The sequence below is a fragment of the Cavia porcellus genome, unplaced genomic scaffold (genome assembly GCF_034190915.1).
Source record: "Cavia porcellus strain 051 isolate PalLab524CR breed Dunkin Hartley unplaced genomic scaffold, mCavPor4.1 scaffold_31, whole genome shotgun sequence".
In the NCBI taxonomy this organism is placed as follows: domain Eukaryota; kingdom Metazoa; phylum Chordata; class Mammalia; order Rodentia; family Caviidae; genus Cavia; species Cavia porcellus.
This window is the reverse complement of record NW_026947514.1, coordinates 12,037,163-12,057,378: the sequence shown is the minus strand read 5'-3', so window position 1 is coordinate 12,057,378 and position 20,216 is coordinate 12,037,163. Positions and strand designations below refer to the sequence as shown.

At 34.6% G+C, this 20,216-nt stretch overlaps 1 protein-coding gene across 2 annotated transcripts in view; it reads right to left on the bottom strand.

Moving 5' to 3' along the window:
* The window catches only part of Tc2n (tandem C2 domains, nuclear), a 31,218-nt gene extending 14,125 nt beyond the window's left edge, over positions 1-17,093 (bottom strand). The window contains exons 1-8 of one of the 2 annotated variants that reach the window (XM_003462642.5): positions 16,955-17,093; positions 10,125-10,286; positions 9,235-9,358; positions 7,394-7,621; positions 3,489-3,656; positions 2,481-2,572; positions 1,292-1,367; positions 505-605 (exon numbers count right to left, since the gene is read on the bottom strand). In XM_003462642.5, coding sequence (XP_003462690.1) covers positions 505-605; positions 1,292-1,367; positions 2,481-2,572; positions 3,489-3,656; positions 7,394-7,621; positions 9,235-9,301 — 732 coding nt within the window. In that variant the 5' untranslated portion in view covers positions 9,302-9,358; positions 10,125-10,286; positions 16,955-17,093. Of the gene's footprint in view, positions 1-504; positions 606-1,291; positions 1,368-2,480; positions 2,573-3,488; positions 3,657-7,393; positions 7,622-9,234; positions 9,359-10,124; positions 10,287-11,358; positions 16,842-16,954 lie in introns of those variants that run through there. The other variant, XM_013144380.3, reaches the window with a different exon arrangement.
* Between the last annotated feature and the right edge of the window lie 3,123 nt (positions 17,094-20,216).

The following is a 20,216-nucleotide window of genomic DNA, read 5'->3' as shown; positions in this document are numbered from 1 at the left end:
CATGGCCTTGAACTCACTATGTAGCTCAGACTGGCCTTGAACTCTTGGTGTTCCTCCTGCCTCAGCCTCCTGGGTGCTGGGTTTACAGATATGTGTCACCATGTCCAGCTAATTACTTTAAGATTAAAAATATGCATATTTCCAGCATACTACAGATTTTTTTCTTTGTTTAGTACTGGGGATTGAACCCAGAGCACCTTACATAGGCAAGGCAAGTGTTGTACCACTGAGTTACATTCCAACCCTTGTTATTTTATTTATTGAGATAAGGTTTCACTAAATTGTTCAGGCTGGCCTACAATTTGTGATCCTTTATCTCAGTCTCCCAAATAGCTGGAGTTACACGAGTATACCACCATGCCTAGATGTGTGTTCTTAAATATTTTATTAAATACTATTTTCTTCAAAATACTATAGTATACTAAATTCAGGAAAGGGCAATAGTATATACTTAATACATCTAAATATTCAATTTTGTGATAAGTATTAACTACACTAATTTACCTGTAAAATTGTGATCCAGATCTGCTCCACTGAAGAATTATAAAACAATTTCACATTCAGTCTCCCATAATCTCTTTCATCTCCTGATAGAGTAATTGTATCTGAATTGTAGAAGGATAAAAATGTTTAAAATTCTATGTAATGTTTCTAATCCAATTAAGCTTTGACACAATCAAATTTTAAAAGCATAATTCAAAAATACTATAATTCTTTCTTTACACAGGGTCTCATTTTGCAGTTTAGGCTAGCCTGAACTCACCATGTAGCCCAGGCTGGCCTTGAACTCATGGTGATCCTCCTGCCTCAGCCTCCTGAGTGGTGGGATTATAGGTATGAGCCCCATTGCCAGCCTATATTTAATTCTTGAAGTTCTCAATTTAGTAAGACAAAAATAACATTTCTATTTTTTATTGAAATATTGGAATAAAAGTATACTATAGAAAGCACATGGCTAAAAACCAAATTGTAGTGAGAGGGGTTGGACTCTGAAAAAACTTCCCAAATAATATTGATAAAGTTTGGTACTGAATGCTTCTAAAGATCCTTCATTCATTTATTTGAAAAGAAACAAAAATACTGAATAGCATCAGTTTTTAAAATCCATTAATGCCTAAACACTGAGAAATGGACTTTCTTATTTGAGTATTCATATGCTAATAATACTACCAAAACAGACATAGAATTTTAGTAAGGCAGAATTTTAAAAATCTACTCATACACATTTCCAAACTACTAATGAACTAAATAATTTCCTTAAGATTATAAAATACTATACTTTATTCCTTACCTAGGCTTCTGTTACTCCCCTGAGAATTTTTTCTTGAAGAAGAACTGCTGGGTACACTGGACCATGAATCATGTCTCTATAAATAAAATTTTTCTTTAGTCAGAAATTCCATATAAAATCTAAAGGATTTTGATATTTATATCATAAAGCCCATTTCAGTATCAAACTGCATACCAACCATTTTGACAGTGTTATTAATCAGAACTCCCCACTTTTAGATAAGAAATAGGAGGGGGGAAGTTGTCTTTGTATGTTACTAGAAAATCTTAAATATCTTACTAAATAATATATTGGAAAGGCATTGCTGTTTTGAGGTTTGGTTTTATAAAAAGGAGATCATTTCTTAACTTTCATAGTTAAAAACATTAATGAAAAACATATTTGGATGTTCTCAGTTACCCAAAGACAGCATTATAAAAACATGGTCCTTCAGAGAGCAATGTCAGCAACCCTGGGGAACTTGGTAGAAATAAAAATTCTGGCTCCACAAGAACTTTGGGGTCAAGGCTTGGAAATCATATTTTAACAAGTTCTCCAAACATTTCTGACACATATTAATAATTGTTACTATAAAGAATTAAGTCTGCAAAAAATTTACTTGACTGAGAACTATGTATATATATTCACAGGGAAAGAAGTTCACAAGTATATTTAAAAACACTTTCATAGTGCTTTTACTCTCACATATAGGAATAGAAACGATTTATCATTTTATGTTGCTTATCTCAATCTCCCAATTTTAAAGTCACAAAATGAAAGATTTTTAAAGTATCAAAAAATTCTCAACAGCACAACATATTAATATCAATGAATAATTAGAGTGCTACATCTCAAGAGAAATACTAATTTTTAATAACCAGTTTGTTATGTTTAATAAAGTTAAATTAAGCTTTCAACTACTATATAATACTATTTTAAATTCCAATTGCTTCAAGATTCCTTAAGTGCATACCAACTCTCATATAAAAATCATGAAAAACAAAAAGGAAATACTGCCTTTTATTGATCAACTGAAATCTTCCTAAAAATAATGCATATAGGCAATGGTAAGTATTGTTCAGGTATTAGAATAGGTATCTATACATCTACAAAAATATACACCATGGTATTCCTAAGGTAATCCACACATTCCTGATGCTTTAATTTGAAAAAAAAATACTATCTCATCTAATTAAATTTATATAATTACCTGGATGAATCGCTGAGATGAACTCGTAAGATCAAACATAGACTTGCTCAGTCCAGGGGAACCAGGTAGTTTGCTGGTCCTTAAATCACAAACTACAAAGGGACAAGAAAAAAAGTACTTATTATAGTAAAGAAAACACTGGAATCCTACTCATTTATCATATCTTAAATCTCTACAGTAATACATCACAAACATTATGTGTGAATCTACACAAGAAAATAGTTCCTGGTCTAAAGCATTTATTTGTCAGTTTTTTTTAACCTTCATTTAAAACTGAAGTCAAACACATTTTGACATGTGTATCAAATATCAAAAAGGCTTTTACATATTCCAACCTTTCTAAGAATAAACTGAGAGATTGTGAGTACTCTGTGCTAACTGTAATTCAACTATTATTTCACAAGCATTTTTTACATTAAAATCAATTTGGAATCTCATGTTCTCCTGGTATTTCTAGTGTCCTTCTTAAGCAATGGCAGGCCTTAAGTAAATACTTCTTCATTTTCATGAAGAAATTTCGTGAATCAGAGATGGACACAGTACTCTATCATTCGTAGTTTCAAATATGAAGCTAAAAAGTTCTATAATTATTTAAGCATTTTAAATTTTATTTATTTATATTCCTAACTACATTAAAACTTAACTTCATTTTAACTGAATAGAAATGAAAAAAAGCTTATAATTCTCTATTGTAGAATTAGTTAGGTGATATATAAAGTGTATATAAAATAACTCAAAAACAAAACTTTCAAAAAAGGAAAAATTAAACAAATTTCAAAACAGGAAAAATTAAAATTGGAACTATGAACAGATACGATGTATTATTTTTTCAATTTTTATACTAATTACAACAGAACAGTTATGATGGTTGCAACATTTATGTAGCTTGATTTTCTTATATTAAAATTTTTTTTAATATTAAGAATAATTTCTATCAGTATCTAAATTCGATTCCTAAATTTTAAAAAGAGAAACATAGAAAAAATTACAAAAAAATAATTTTCATACCTGATCCATACAGTCTTGTTGCTTCTGAATGAGGAAACCGTTTCCGACTCAAATCAGGTGAAAAGTGTTGATACATGTAGAATGGGTTATACACATCATAGCTGGGTCCATGCTGGGATAGACCGGAAAGTTCTGCTTTTCGATCTCCAAAAGATGCCCGGGCAGAGCCTGAAAAGCAAGTGTTTCTAACACTTTACCACATTCTTTTCTTGGAGTTACTAGCACACAGGTGGCATATTCAAGACAAAGGAGAAATATTTTCTCAAGTAACATTAAATTATATGCCTTTGATATCTAAATAAAATCAACTTGCATTTATGGAATTCTTAACTGTGTAATGTATTATGTACAACATACAGACAAGAATCCTGCTCTTAAGACAGTCTGATAAATTGCTGGCACTTTTCTTTGCCCAAAGACAATTCTGTATTTTGTGATCTGAGTTTCCTCTTGCTTTTCTACTTACATACAGAACATCTTCTAAGTGAAAAGGAATATTTTGAGATACAAACCTTTCAAGAAGAAACAAAATATTTATAAACATAAATTTGACCATGTGCTGAGAAACACTGAGCATAACTTGGTGGCATTACTGGGATGTGATGGAAATCATAGGCATGGTCTAGTTGAAGTCGGTGGATATGGAAGCATGACATTGGGGTCTAAGTCCAGTCTCCACTCCTTCCTCTCTGGCTTTCTCATGCTCTCTTCTTCTTGGCTGCTATGAGGTGAGCAGATTCCCTCTACCACACCCTTCCACTCACATTTCTGCCTCATCACAGGCCTAAAAACAATACAGCCAGTAACTAGTAACTGAAACCTCTGAAACCATGAGCCAAATAAACCTTTCCTTCTTTGTTTTTCTCAAGTATGAAAAGCTAACACACTTGTATATTTTAAAACCTAACACAAATCATTTATTACACAGATACTGTTATAAAAGTCTGTTTACAATAACAAAAGTAACATTGATCATTAGAAGAAACCTCTCAAAAGTAGTAACAACACAATTCCCTATGAGGAATATAATCTTCCTGTATAAAAATGAATCAATAAAAATAAAAAGACAGCAGTGGCAACAGAGATGATTCACTATCTTTATAAGCTATACTCAAAAAAATACAGAATTCTCATTTCATTTTCCCTTTATCAAGTAAGTCACTAGAAGCTGGAGATACAGCTCGGTGGCACAGCATTTGCCTGGCCAGTGCAAGGTCATGAGTTTGTTTCCTGGCACTAAAAAAAAAAAAAAAAAAGTATTAAGTAAGTCACTATAAAATTCCAATTTTCCTCTCACACAGTACACTCTGATGTCATTTTTAAGGTTCAAGTAGAAATTCTCTCAATTAATAAATTATAGTTCTATAATACTGAATATAAATTTATGATCGCTTATAACTCACAAAAGCCATATTTAAAACTTGTAAAATCAAAATGCACACTGTTGATGAATAAGAAGGGAGACACAGGACAAAACAAGAACAAGAAATATAAATGGTAAGATCTGTTATTAAAGTTATAAGGTACAGCTATACAGATCAATCAGTAGTGAAACAAGCAACAAATTTCAAATACCGTACTTGAAACACAATCTTAAGTTAATACTGATAGTGGCCTATCTTCTCAAAATTTTCTTCTTTACCTCAGCCCATCACTCGTATATGCACACAAGCAAACATATATGTGATTTCTATGATTAGGTTCCATGAACACTTTTTTAAATTTAGTTTTCTTTCCAATAAATGAAAAATAGTTTTACTCTATCCTCAATCGTTCACTTATTCAACTCAAAATGCAACTGTTTTCTGTTGACTGCAACTTAAAACTGTCACACATTGCTAGGTAGATTTATCATTTTTCTTATTCAAATAATAATTAAAATATTCCATGTCTTATAACAGAAAATTTATTAAATAATGACAAAACATCCATATGCTGGAATATTATGGAGTCATAAGAAGTCATGAATATGAGAATATTTTCCTACTATATGATATAACAAAGAGTTTTCTTTTTTAAATCAGTACCAGGGATCAAACTCATGACTGCCTGCTTGCAAGGCAGGCACTTATGCCGCTGAGCTAAATCCCCAGCCCAACAAAAAGAGTTTATAAGACTACTTGTACAATTTAATCCTAATGTTGCTAACAAATATGAAAGAAAAAGATCAAATGATCAGGTATCCTTTTAAAAGAAATCACTTTTGAGAGATACGTGATATGTACCAAATAGGATAATAGGCAAGAATTGTATTCATTTTCCTTTTTTCAAAAAACAAAATGAAACAAAAACATCCCAGTCACTTCTATCAGATCCAACTCTCTTATAGATAATAATAAACTCTAGAGAAAAACCAAGATGAAACAAAAAGCCTGAAGAATAAAGATAAGTACTGGAGATTTTGGATAGGAATCGATTCTTTGAAAAAAGGAAACAGCACAAAGTAAGCTATCTGTTTGTGATGACTTTGAGTCTGAGTGTAGGCCAAAGATGACATTCTGTAGAATATAAAACATCTGTAAAAAGGCATGGTGACATACATCTGTAATCCCAGCACTCTGAGAGGCTGAGTCAGACCCAGTTCAACCCAGTCTGGGAAACCTAGTTCAAGTTCAAACCCAGTCTGGGAAACCTAGTAAGAACATGTTTCAAAATGAAAAGAAGAAAGAGAAGAGAAGAGGAGGGGAAGCAAGGGGAGGTAAGGGAAGTGAAGGGGAAGGAAGATAAGATGAAAAGAAAAAAGCAAAGCAGACATGGGAACATAGCTCAGTGAAAAGGGTTCTGGATTCAATTCCCAATTCCTCCAATGGGAAATTCACAGAAAACAAGAGAGCCGGACTCCAGGCAACCAAAGCTTCTGGAAAGAAAGGTGAGAGTCCTGGAGAAAGTCCCAACTTCTATGAAGTCTGCTCTGATATCTAACTGAACCCTAAACCAGTAGCCCAGGGCTTATACCTAAGAAGAATTGGTGGTCTAAACTGACCAAGTTACATATCTGGTGGAAGGGAACACAAGAGATATAGAGAGTGAAAAAGAAAAGAGAATTTCTCAGATTAATATGCCAAAATCTTCAGTCTCTACAACATGTAACACTCAATGTTCAGAATATAATCCAAATTATTCCATATATACAAAGAAACTGAAAGTCTCAAGAAAAAGATAATTCATAGACTCCAAATCTAGATGACTCAAATGTTGAAATGAGCAATGATTTTAAAGCTCAAAGACATAAAAAAGCTTACAATAATATAAAGTTAGGAAGTTGCAGAAGAGATGTAAAAACTATAAAAAGAACCAGATATAAATTCTAGAATTGAAAATGCAATGTCTAAAATAAAATATTCAGTGGATAGGTTTAACAGCATGATAAAAATAAAAGAAATGAAAATAAATTAGTACTATATAATCTAAAAAAGAGAAAGAAAAAAATAATTACAGGAAAACAAAACAGGAAAAGAATAGTCTGAGAGAGCCAAAAGAAGATAGACAGAAGAGAGCAGAAAAAAATATCGGGGACAATATCTTGTTCAGAGTATGGACTATATACTATTGTATATACTGTCAATATTAAATAAATACATTCTTGAAATTCAACAAATATATACAGAATTCAACAAATATCTACTTAGGCAACTCACTGTGTATAAGATTTATATCTATAAAGAAAATTCTGAACAGATCATTGAACTTCACAATGTGTTATACTGTGACCACATTTCATAATGTGATCTTTCAAGAATACTACATACTAAGTTCTTCTATATAGAAAGAGCAAAACATACAAAAAGCAAAATTTAAAGATTTTACATAAATTTTATACTAAGAATATAAAAGGGCAAAATAATAGCAACAGTATCATTTAAATGTTTCATGTTGGTTTGTAAACCCTGCCATTTTTTGTTTACCTTCAAGTTCTTCCAGATGTGAAGGTGTTCCTTGTGTTTTGGGCTGAATATAAGACAACCTAAACTTGGGTACCACAAATGGCACTTGTTTCCCATCAGATGGTAATTTGGAAAGCAAATAATCCTCACTACAGCCAATCTGAGACTTGACAGAAACAGAAGTCAATGGAGGTATAGATACAGTTGTATTTTGGGTAACTGTAGTTTTAAAGTCTCTTTCCATAGATACTGCATAAAAAAGAGAAAGGTAGAAAAAGGTCACAAATATGCATATTGATTACATATAATCTGAACTCAGAATACTTTAGTACTTATTCAATCATTTTGAACAAATTTTTGATAGATAAACTACTTTTGGGACCTAACAAGCACTTCTAGGGCCTATCTTAATGTTGGCTAGCCAAAGTTCGAGCAATTAATACATTATTGTCAAAGTACGCTCTTATATCATAATGATAAACACAGTTTTTAAAGTTCAATGATGTAAACAAATTTATTTTGTAGTTAACTTCACAATGGTTTCAAGTAAAAATCTAGTTATTTAAAAATATTATCAACAAAGAAATTCTTGTTAGTGCCAGTCATTAAAATGACTCTTAAATACATAAACCAATTCTGAGAAGCCAAAGCTCTCCAAGACTACAAATATCTCCACTGAACACAAGATAAAGTTTACTTTAGACATAAAATAGCAACTCTCCCTGCCTTAGCTTCTATAACCCAGAATTTATGGAATATTTTATGTAAAAAACAGCTTCTGCTGTGGATTGGATATGGTTCTGTTTAATCCCCATTGTGAGGCCTTAAAAGGGTAGAAACTTAATGAGTTTTTTTTTTTTTTTTTTTTTGGTCTTTTTCGTTTTTATTGGTACCAGGGATCGAACTCGCGACTGCCTGCTTGCAAGGCAGGCGCTTATGCCGCTGAGCTAAATCACCAGCCCCGAAACTTAATGAGTTTAGAAGTGGTGCCTTTGGGAAGTGATTAGGATTAGACAAGGTAAGCAAGTTGGAACCCCCATAATTGAATGCTAGTGCTTTTATAAGAGGGAGAGTGACCAGGATACACACACTCACTTCCTTTTACCCTGTGATGCCCTCTGTATTAGCTGGGAGACTGCCAATGAGAAGGCTTCATTAGATACAGCCCCTTGACCTTGGACCTCCACAACTATGAGCTAACAAAAACTTATTTTTGTTAAAACCTACCCAATCTACAATACCTAATGGCACTTTGTTACTAGTACCAGAAAAACAGATTAAAATACCTTTATACTCAAATGTACCAGGAAGCTCTGTTCTAGACTAAGAAATATAAAAGCCAGAGAAAAATAAAATTCTAGTCCTAACTGAAGAGATATGAAATCTCGCAGAAAAAAGGGAAATCTTCAAGGGTCCTTCGTAAATGTGGCTCTTAAAAAAGTTCTGAGTTTCTTTTCCACTGCACTGCTCATAAATAGGAAATTTTAAATATTAAAACATTTGTTAAGAGTATATTGTCCCTCAAAACACGCTTTTCTCCCTGCTGCTTCCTGTATCATTCCATCTACCTGTCATGTTCAGTTACACATTCTCTTACTACTCGTTCCTACTTAGCTTGCTAAATCCTGTCTGGATTGCCATAGCAAATGTCATCTTCTTGGATGACTAGGTATCTCCTAATTTGAATGTATCCCTCTTTCTGCTATGCTCCAGAGTAACTGGAGCTCTGGAATACTTAAGCAGTGTACCTTCTGTTTGTCTCCCCTACAAAATTAGAAAACATTCTGAATTTATCTCTGTATTACGAAATGCCAAAAAGAAGCCACTAAATAGATGTTTATTGAAATTAAAACAAAACTCACACTCTTGCTTTTCTGCTTGACCATAAAAACATCCTCTACAGCAACTCTTTATAAATTCTGCTGCCATTACATTCAACTTCGAATACTCAATAAAAGATACAAACTTTTAATTTTTATTATCAACCTGTTGATAGAATAGAAAGCAAGTTAAAATTATCATGTTACTAGATCACTTTTAATCATATTATCTATCTTTCTAAGACAATAATGAGCGATCTAAAGCAAAAATATTTAAGAAAAATTTTTGTTGTTATATATAATTTTGTATTATTTAGGATCTTTGTTATTTAAATGGCATGCTAAAAAAATCAGGAAAATAAATTATTCCTAGAGTAAACTCTGAAAGAAAGGAAAATCCCGTACAATTATCAATTTTCTCATACATAAAATACCTAAATCTATGCCCAAGAAAAGTCTGAAAGAATATGTAGCACTCACATGTATTATAAGAAAACTTTTACTTTGTTCAGATCAATTGTTTTATTAAACCAAAGTCCCCATAATTGGGGCAAAAAAACAAATAGTTGCATGCTTTATGAGTCCTTTTGATCCTTAGAATTACACTAACAAAAAAGTATATCTTGAACACCGTATCTCAAACACACCCACACACAAATAAGACATCATACAAAGAAAGATGTCTTTTACCTTTACAATCACCATAAAATTGTTTTAAGAATTTCATATCCAATTTTCATATTCAATTTTTGTTCTTAATTTCTTTATGTCAAATACATTCTCTTCATTTATGCCTACTTAAACTCCACATTTTTTTGTGGAGAATTTTAAACACATACAAAAGCATATAGGGCAACACAACCCACATTACCCAGATTAGACAAATTGCTAACTCATGGCAAATCTTATTTCATTTTTATCTTCTCACTTACCCTGTCTTTTAGTTTTTTTAAAAATAAATTCCATTCTTGTAATTTCATCCATAAACACTTAAGTAGTAATCTTTAAAAGATGCAGCAGGACTCAAGAGTTAACTTCAAGAGATTCTCACTGGTTAAAAGATACATGGATCACTTCAAGCATTAAAACTGTATCTGTAATAGATTACAACATACTAAGTATCTCTGAAAGGTGCTTTTTTTCCAAAAAGCATAATCACAATAGCATTATCATATAAAAAATTTAACATCAGCAACTACTGAATGTTCATGTTTTCTCTATGGCTTTAATTTTTAATAGTTGTTTTGTTGAAATCAAGATGAAAATTAGAACTATTTTATCTTTTTCTATCAGAAATAAAGCCACAGTAGTTCTATGCATAAATATTTCTCAGATATTTGTCAGTACATATCTGTATGATCTAGGGTTACTGGGTCAAAAAATACCTATGTATAAATTTGTATTAAGCTTCTCTCTTAAATGAAATCATTTTGCATTCCAAATAGCAATGCATGAGAACACTTGATTCTTTTTTAAAAAAATATATCTTTATTAGTAAATGTTTGCAGTACATAATGATTAAAGTCATCATGGGAAGTTGGTACATGTATGTAACACAGCTTAAGTTTTTGTATTTTCCTTTCCCCTTTTCCTTCCTGCTTTCTCTATCTCATATATTTCTTCCCATGAGAACAGTTGGTTCTGTTACCAAGAAAATGTCCAAAGGCTAGACTTTTGACAATGTGACAGGAAAGAAATGATTATCTTCTATCATTTTAATTTGCATCTCTCTTAAAGTAAGTGAGGTTGGGGACTCACAAGGTCATGGAAATAGCCTATGTTTATTCTATATTTCTTCCTGTGTGTTCTTTGCTGTGTATCTCTTCCTTGTCTTTTTATAAAACTGTTGGTCTTTTTCTTTTTCAATTTTAGATAAGTGGCAAACATTTTTCTACTTTGTCATTTGTCTTTTTACTTTATTATATTTCTGCTATGCAAAAATTATGAGTTCTCACATATATATACAAACATACACATACGTATAGTACATATTCATGCAGCTTGGGTATTCATTATCTGAAATGCTTGGGACTGTAAGTGTGCACAATTTTATTTTTTCAAATTTTGGAATATCTGCACATATATAATGAGACAATGAGATATCTTAAGGATAGAAACCAAGTCTACATATGAAATTAACTTGTGTTTCATATATACCTTACATACCTGGAAGGTTTCTTTTGGTGGTGGTGGGGCAAGATTGTTCTTGAATTAGTAACGATGATTGTATGATGCCATGAATATATGAAAAACCACTGAATTCTACAATTTAAAGTAGTGAATTTCATGTTGAATTATACCTTTAAAAATCATTTTATAAAAGGTATGATTACAGGAGATATATGGCCTCTTCATACAGTCCTATAACTGTGACACTGCAAAAGAAACCATCTTAGGGACTGGGATTTAGCTCAGTGATAGACCACTTGTCTAGCAAGCTGGAAGCTCTGGATTCGGTCCTTAGCACCAAAAACAAACAAACAAACAAACAAACAATCTAAAAAACAAGAAACCATCTTTTTAAAAGATAAACTACACAAAAAATCATTTTTAAGAATCACATCTTGAAATTGTTTTCAGACTACCAAGGTAATGGGAACTTTTCTCCTATGATCTATTTAGTAGTCACAACCTTCCAAGGACAGCGTCACCCCATTTTATTTTCCTTCAAGTTGTTTAAAGGTAAAGTGAGTTTTCACCCTTTTCATGACTAAATAGCCCTTTGAGATTCCAGAATTAGGGGCAGAACGCCTCTTGTTAGCTTCCCTTGAATGAGCCCTGGGCTGACTTCCAACTATCCTGAGAGCACAGAAAGCAAGCACAACTCCTATTCAACTCCACTAAGTTTCCTCAGTTTGGTAAATATCCTCAAAGCAAACAGGACTTAAGAGCTTCTTTACTCTGTCATATTTTCAGACTTCTCTTAAATTTTGGCATGGAATTATTTTTAAAATATCTATAATTGATTATTTTTTGGCTTTTTTTTTCAGTAAAAATGTTGCTCCAGTGCTTCTTTACTCAAAAAATGAAAATCTGACATTTACTTTTCAAATTAAAATTATCTCTCATAAATTAGATTTATGAAAACTAAAGACAGGTTGATAGTTCTATTGTACATCTGGATCTTATTTACTTTTCCAGCTTCTTACACTAGGGAGACAACACGATGTTTGGGAGTTTATTTTACTTATGAGTATGGTCTCAAGTTGCTTCCATTTCCCTATAAATATCTCAAATTTATCCTTATTTACAGCTGAGTAGTACTCCATTGTATAAAAATACCACATCTTTTAAATTAATTCCTCAGTTGGTGGGCATTTGTTTGCAACATTTTACTATTACAAATTGTGCTGCTATAAACAAGAGTGCACATATATCAGTGTGGTATGTTTTAATTATTCTAGGAAAATACTCCTAAGGGGAATAGCTGGGTGGAATGGAACCTCTAATTCTACTTTTTTGAGGACTCTCCTCACTGATTTCCACAGTGGTTATATTGGTCTGCACTCCCACCAACAGTGGAGAAGGGTTTTTTTTCCCCTCCAGCCCCTCCAGCATTTGTTACTGATTGATTTCTTGATGGTTGCCATTCATTCTGGGGTAAGATGGAATCTAAGTGTTGTTTTACTTTGCATTTCTCAAATGACCAATGATGTTGAACATTTTCTCATATATTTATTTGCTGTTTGTATTTATTTATCTGAGAAGTGTGTATTCATCTCACATGCCCATTTTTGGATTGAGTCTTTGAATGGGGGGTGGTCTGAGTTTTTAAAATTCTTTATCTGTTCCAGATAGAAGACCTTTGTCTGAGGAACAGTTGGATAAAGTTTTTTCCCACTCTGTGGGTTGTCTTTTCACATTGTTGGTAATTTTTTATAGATACTGTGAGATCCCAGTTATTGATTCTGTGAAGTACTTGCTGTGCAGTTTGTTTTTGTTCATAAACTCTCTGCCTACCTCTCCTTCTTCAAGATTTCCACCTACCTTCTTTTCCAGTAGATTTAGTGTTTCTGTGTATTTTTAAATTTTAAGGAGACTAAAACCCAACAATACAAAACAGAATAAAGCTAATCAAAACAAAGCACTAACAGTGGAACATAATTTCAAAACAGGACAATAGGTCATCAACATGGCTACCATAATATATCCTGTTATCTTCACAATAGTTGTCCATTTCCTCAGACATAGTAAAACTGAATAAAACAAAATAGAATAAAACCAATCAAAACAGGATAAAACAAAGCAATAAATGAATTTGATGTTGGCCAAGAAAAGACTTTAAAAAGGTGGTGGGAAGGTGGAAAGGAAGGGGAAAAAAACCAAATTGAGCTATGTTATATACATGTACCAATTCCCCATAATGAATGTAATTATTATGTACTGCAAACATGTAAATTAAAAAATTAATCTCAATCTGAGAAATCTAGATTTTTGTTTGTTTGAGTTTTCTTTTTTTGAGACAGGGTATTGTTATGTAGTTCAGGCTAGTCTTGAATTCACAATGATCTTCCTGCCTCAGCTGCCTGTGTGTTGGGATTACACACATACACCACCATGACCAGCTAAGAAGTTTAGTTTTAAAAGATGCATAAGTGGGTATCAGGTTCATTATACAACTAAAACAAGTAAGTCTATAGGATAAAGACATATGATACATATAAATAAAGACAGGAAAAAAACCCAAAATATTCAATAAATGTTGGGAAAAACTTATTACTCACATAGAAAAAGAAAGAAACTGAATTCCTACTTCACAAGACATAAAAACCAATTCTGTATGGATTAAGGACACAAATATGAAAGATATCATTTTAACAGATGCTTATTTGAGTAGTGTTAGGCTCATAGCAAAGTTGAAAAACTACAGGTAGTTCCTATATATCCCTAAGGAAAACAACAGTTTAAAACTTTTTTTTTTTTTTACCATTTTAAAGCTTTTAACCGAAAATATCAGCTTATACTTCTGTGATCTCAGGGCAAAGAAAGATTTGCTAACAAGATGCCAAAAGTACAAGTCATGCATGATAGATATAATGATTATCTACTGCAAACATGTACTAATAAAAAATAAATATTAAAAAAGAAGAAAAACAAAGTACAAGTCATAAAAAAGTTGACATAGTTACATTATAGAATAGGATGTATTCTTTATGACACTATAAAGAAAGTAAAAGACAGGCTGACTACTGAAAAGATATTCGCCACATGCATAACTTACAAGGGATTCATTTCTGGAGTATATAAGGAACTTCCAGAAATTAATTTTTAAAGACAAAAATAAATAAAAAATAGGTAAAAAGATTTAAACAGGCATCCTTCAGAACAGGAACTATGAAAGGTTTCACATCATCAATAATTAAAGAAATCCAAATTAAATTGTCAGGCTACCATTCCATTTATCAAAAATCAAAAATTTGGTAACACACATACAAATGTCTCATATGTCGACAAGAAAAGAACAGAATGAATACTTACTGCTTGTAAAGGTATAAACTGGTATAACCACTTTATAAAACAATTCAGTGTTACCTAACAAAACTGAAGACCCACAATTCTGTTCCTAGATTTAAAGTACTAGGAAATTCTTGGACATAGATATAAAGAAACATGGACTGGCATGATCATAACAAAATAGCTTTTAATTGCAAAATGTAAACATTTTTAAAAAGCTTGAAAATACCTTAAATATCCATTAACAAGATGATAAAGTGTGGTAAGAGTCACAGAATGATTCGTAGCAATAAAAATTTCCACATCAGTGTGGAAGAACATAACAAATATAATGTGTAAAAGAGCCATATGGTATACTTTTATTTATAAAGCAATATATTCAGTTGCTTCTTGGTGCCTGCTAGTTAACTATAAGACAGTAATAATGCTATAGGAGAGGAATAATGATACACTTTAACATACAGCTATTCTACAATCTGTATTCTTTTCCATCTGACTCCTAATAACCATGCTGTTGTTTTTCCTATTCTTTGCTTCTCAAAATACAGATTTTCCACTCACTATCTTTACTTCTTTATCCTCTATTATTAAAATCATTGCTTTCTATCTTTACCATTCCACTTAAGTTTGCTGAGGTCAATGCTTGTCTCCTAATTACCAAAGCCAACTTGATCAGTTCCTAACCTCCCAACCCTTCTGACTCATGTGATTCCTGGACAGACTTCTGTCCTCTCCAGAGTTCTAGGGCCTCCCTCTCTCTTAGCCTCCCTCTTTCCTGAATGCTCCTCCTCAGTCCTTGACAGTCTTTACACACCATATAAACATTATTTTCCCATATTTGATCTTCCTCTTCTTATTCTACATTTCTTTGAATGAGTTTTTACACTCTTGCAGCACTAACTACCACAAATCCACTGCTGTCTCCAACGTCCATAACTCTGAACCTGACTTCAGAAAAAAACCTTAAAGCAATAATCTGGGAACTAGATAGCTCTGCCAGATGTCGTATAAGAATCTCAAACTGATTTTCTTTCAACCTGAATTAATCCCTCAATTTATTAGTTTTGTTTATAAATGCACAATTATAATTCAAGCGAAGCAAGTAAATTTTAAGACATTTTAAAAACATTTTTTCTTGGAAGGTTAAAAAAAATTTTATTACGCTTTCTCCCCTGCTATAAAGCGAATTCACGGTCGTTAGCAAAAACTACAAAAACACAAGCGATGATAAAAAGCAAATCCTTTCAAGTCTGAGCTCTCAAAGGCAAGTAAGTGTTAACATTTCTAGAAAAAGAACCAAAATCTTACACACAAAATATTAAACCGGTAAATACCATTTTCTTAATTATCGATATTTTCTAGGCTTTTTCTTTACATTATTGAGAAGCCTATTGAGAGTTGCCTACCTGCAGTGTGAATCAGAATATTTTAATTACAAAATCAACCCGTGGCTTATTATAAGTATTCTAAAAGAGTCAACGGCTTGGCATCTTACGTCTACTTTATCCAGATGTTACAGGGTGTAATATACTATACAGAAAGTACCTTTCTGTACTTTTAAGAAACCATAGCAGAGAAAAGAAGAAAATGGAGAGGTGGAAGTCAAATCTAAAATCTACTTGGTCCCTATGATGAATATAGTCATTCTGTGCTGCAAATACGTACTGTACTAAACTAACAACGTAAAAATAAAGATTTATTTTTTAAAAAACTGGGTAGACTGCAGTTTGCAAAAACCAAAGGAAGTGATAGTTTAAGCGCCCTCCGTTGCTAAAGTTTCTGAAACATCGCAGATGAACCCCTCAGCTGAGCTGCTCTCCCCAGACCCAGCGCCCGGTGTCGCAGGCGCGGACCGGGACAGCGAGCAGGGCGCGCGGCGTCCGACGCGGCTGGGTCCCCCCTTCTTGGGGCGGGGGTGCCCCCTTCTCCGGACCAAAGCCCCACGGAGCCGACCACCCAGCTGCCCGGCAATCCGCACCGCCCACCTCCGCTCGGCCGCGAGCCTCGGCCCCCAAACCTCCCTCAGGCCTCCGCGAGGCCGGCGTCGTGAGGGGACCCGGAATCAGGCCCGGGAGCCCGGCCACCGCGACAAGAACAAGAGAAAGTTAAAGGAGACCAAAGGAGCCGTCCGCAACGTGGCTGCGCACGCCGGTCTCACAGGGCCGCTCCCACGCGCGCCCACACCCGCGGGCCCGTCCCGGAGGACGACGCCGGCCGCTGTCGAGGCCGAGCGCTCGCCGGGAGGAGCGCACCTGCGCCGCGCCCGCCACCGCCTCAGCCGCGCTGAGGCGACCCAGCCACCGCTTACCTGCCCCCGGCACTGGGCGCTGTGCCTTCCCCCTGGGGAGGTCGTCGGTCCCAGCCCGCACCTAGCGCGGCCGCGCCCCAGGATCCGCCCCTCAGGGACGCCCGCTCCCTCAGGTACCCTCCTCCCGCGGCGGCGCTTTCAAGCCCTTCCCACGTAAGCCCCGCCCCGCCCCGACGCCCCGCCCCCTCCCAGGCCTGCCCCGCCCCTTCCCAGGCCTGCCCGGCTCTCACCAGGTCTGTTTTGCCCCAACTCCTCTGCTCCTTATTACTTTGGAGCTAGGCCCTACAGTAGAAAGCATACAGAAGGAAAGTGATTGACTTGAACTTGTTTGAACTGTAAAATGAGGATGATAGCACGTACAGAGAAGCCTTTCTTGTAAGAGATAATCCTGCAATTTTTTCTTAGAAGCGGAGAAGTTGCCTTGTGTTGCCACTTTTAGAGTTTTTATTAAAGGTTTCATGCAGTCTTTGACATCAACCAGCTCCTCTTCACTTTTGTTGCTTTTTGTCAGCTACTGCCTTGCCACCAGTGGGCAGGAATATTAAGCGTATCCACGACAACGCCTTGCATCTTCTATCTATGCTGGAATCTTCTCTAACTCGGGCGACAGGGTTGGCTGGCCCTATTTTTTATGAGTTTCTATATTATCTGATAATACTTGATTCCATTTTTGAGAGGATTAATAAGTAAGTTCTGATCATCTCAAGGCCCCAGAGATGTTGGAGTAGGGGTAGGGGTTGGTCTCAAAAATCACATTAATTCGGGGAAAAAGATACAGTATACTTACTTGCTTTCCTTAAGAGTTATGGTTCACATTAGCATCTTTCATGGCCGAGAGCCATGTTTTACTTGGCCTAATCCTTCATTTCCCAAATTTGACCACAGAACTCTCTAAGAAATACCTGTTACCGTTCTTGGGCATTAATATTTCAGCGTATTTGGATGAACACTTCTTGAAAGTCCTACTTTTAGCAATTAACTTAGTAATTAATTAGTAATTAGTAATAAATTAGTAATTAATTAGTGATTAATTTAGTAAATATTCACTTTTAGTAATTAACCACCATTGTTTGCAAAATTCTGTATTTTTATTTACACAAAGATTTCAAGAGTTGTTTCATTTAAACCTGGCAATTTTGATGTACATTTATCACCTTCATTTCACAATTAAAAAAGAAAAGGGTCAAACATCAAGTAGTCCACAATGTAGAATCAAGATGTGAATCTGGACTTTGGACTGCAAAGCTTCTGAGAGAGTTATATGTGTTGAGTACTGTGCTTTGTGGTGTGTGCGCACGCAAATATTTATTGAATGAATAAAAACAATCTTCAATAGAACATGAATTCCTAGAGTGCTTGTGGAATAATTTCAAAATATAAATGAGCATGTGAATACAATGGGAGTGGTAGACAGATGTCTGCTTCCCTCCAAGTTATTTCCTTTCCATTTTGTGCCTTAGCAGTCATAAAAGTGGAGTCTTCCTATACGTATCCATTCATTTATTCATTCACTTGTCCAGCAAACAACTTTGAGAGCTTGTAGTATATCAGGTGCTGTTTCAGATACTTGTTCTGAAGAGAAAGTAGCATTCCAACAGTGTCATAGTTGTATGTCAAACATTAAGTTCTCTTTCTGGGCACTAAGTTGAACTGCTTCTCTCCATTGACTTTGTATCCAAGTGAGGCCATAAAATCAGCAGAATTTTAGCAGAAGTACATTTTTACTTATGGATCTAGAGCATGGGAACTTCACTTTCTCCCTTTTCTCATTCCTTGACAACCTTGGAACAGTCCTGAACCATGCTGGCCATTTCTTCCCCTATGAAGGAAGTCTTTGTTCTGAAGTGACTTCATGGAACAAAGAGCTTCCCTTTGCCCACTCACTTCAACTGGGTTGTGAAGTAAGGAAAAGAAATCTTACTGTATTAAATCACTAGTATGTGGGGAATTTTTTTCTAGTAGGAAGCTAGCTTTACTTACTTTGATTAACACTGTTAAAGGATGACATACAGGTTACATAAAACATACCAAAAACGTTGTCTCTTGCTCTAGGCATTGTAGGGGAAACATGGAATATAAAAATTTATCAAAGGTGATAGTACAGTCATAGAAATATTGTTTATCTCGAGTGAATAAAAACATCTTTATAGATACATAGGCCTTTGTTCTTTCTTAGGTGATAACCTGATATGATTGCTGACATCTTCACCAAAAAGGCACCATCAAGTTATCACCACATCACTTTTATTAGCCTTCTCGGTTTCTCATGAACAGTAAAGGATTTCCCTGAATAGGCTTTAGGAGACTCAGGGATATTCGAAGTCTTTGACCTTCTATCTTGCTCTTCTTCCCAACAGCTGTCCCTGCTGTCCACCAGGGGCATCAAAGCTTGATCAAAGACGTCCAGAATATTTCTGCAACTTCCCTTTGGGTACTGCTCCAGCACCTAGATGTGATTGGCTTCCTAGATTTGCTGCAAGTTCTGACCTCACAAGTCCACCTGTACAAAGCATCAGGAGGACTGTCTAATGACTTTGGCCCATTAATCCCACTTTCAGATTTCTATGTCACAATTCTGTAAGATATCATTCCTAGATTAATACTATTTTGGTGGTTCTACTTTCCCGACTAAAACATGATCCATGGGTTTAGTTGTCCAACTGGAAGATTATGTGGCTTGTCCTATCTTCCCTTCCACTGTTAAAGGAAAAATACTGGGGTTATATGTTGTAAATAATAAATTTGGGCAAAAAAATTACATCATGATGGAGAGTTCCCCAAGAGAGGCAGATGACTGGCTTCCTATTGCCTCACCAAGATAGAGCTTATCATAGTAGAACTGATTTTCAGTTTTCCCAGCTAAGAAACTTGTTTCTTCCCACTTCAGCATACTAAGTAAATATCTCTTGTGAAGAAAGCTCTGTCAGGTTCATTAAAAGAGACAACAAGATGCCTGTGTATTGATATAGAATGAGAAATAGAATTGTGGTAGTACCTAGACATTTGCATCTTATGACCAGAGCAGGAAGTTAAATGATAATTAAAAGATTGCCTAGGGAGAGATATAGAATCCAAATGAGGACAACTAAGAGCAACATTGAGCATCAATTTCATGAGTTCTCATCAACATCAAAGAGGAGGCTGATCTGTCATAGGTGTGGATTATGCCTTCACTCGCTGGAGGCATAATCCTGGTCATAAACTTTCCATGCAGTAGATTATGGTGTTGGCATGTTTATTTTTGTCCTACACAATATCCATG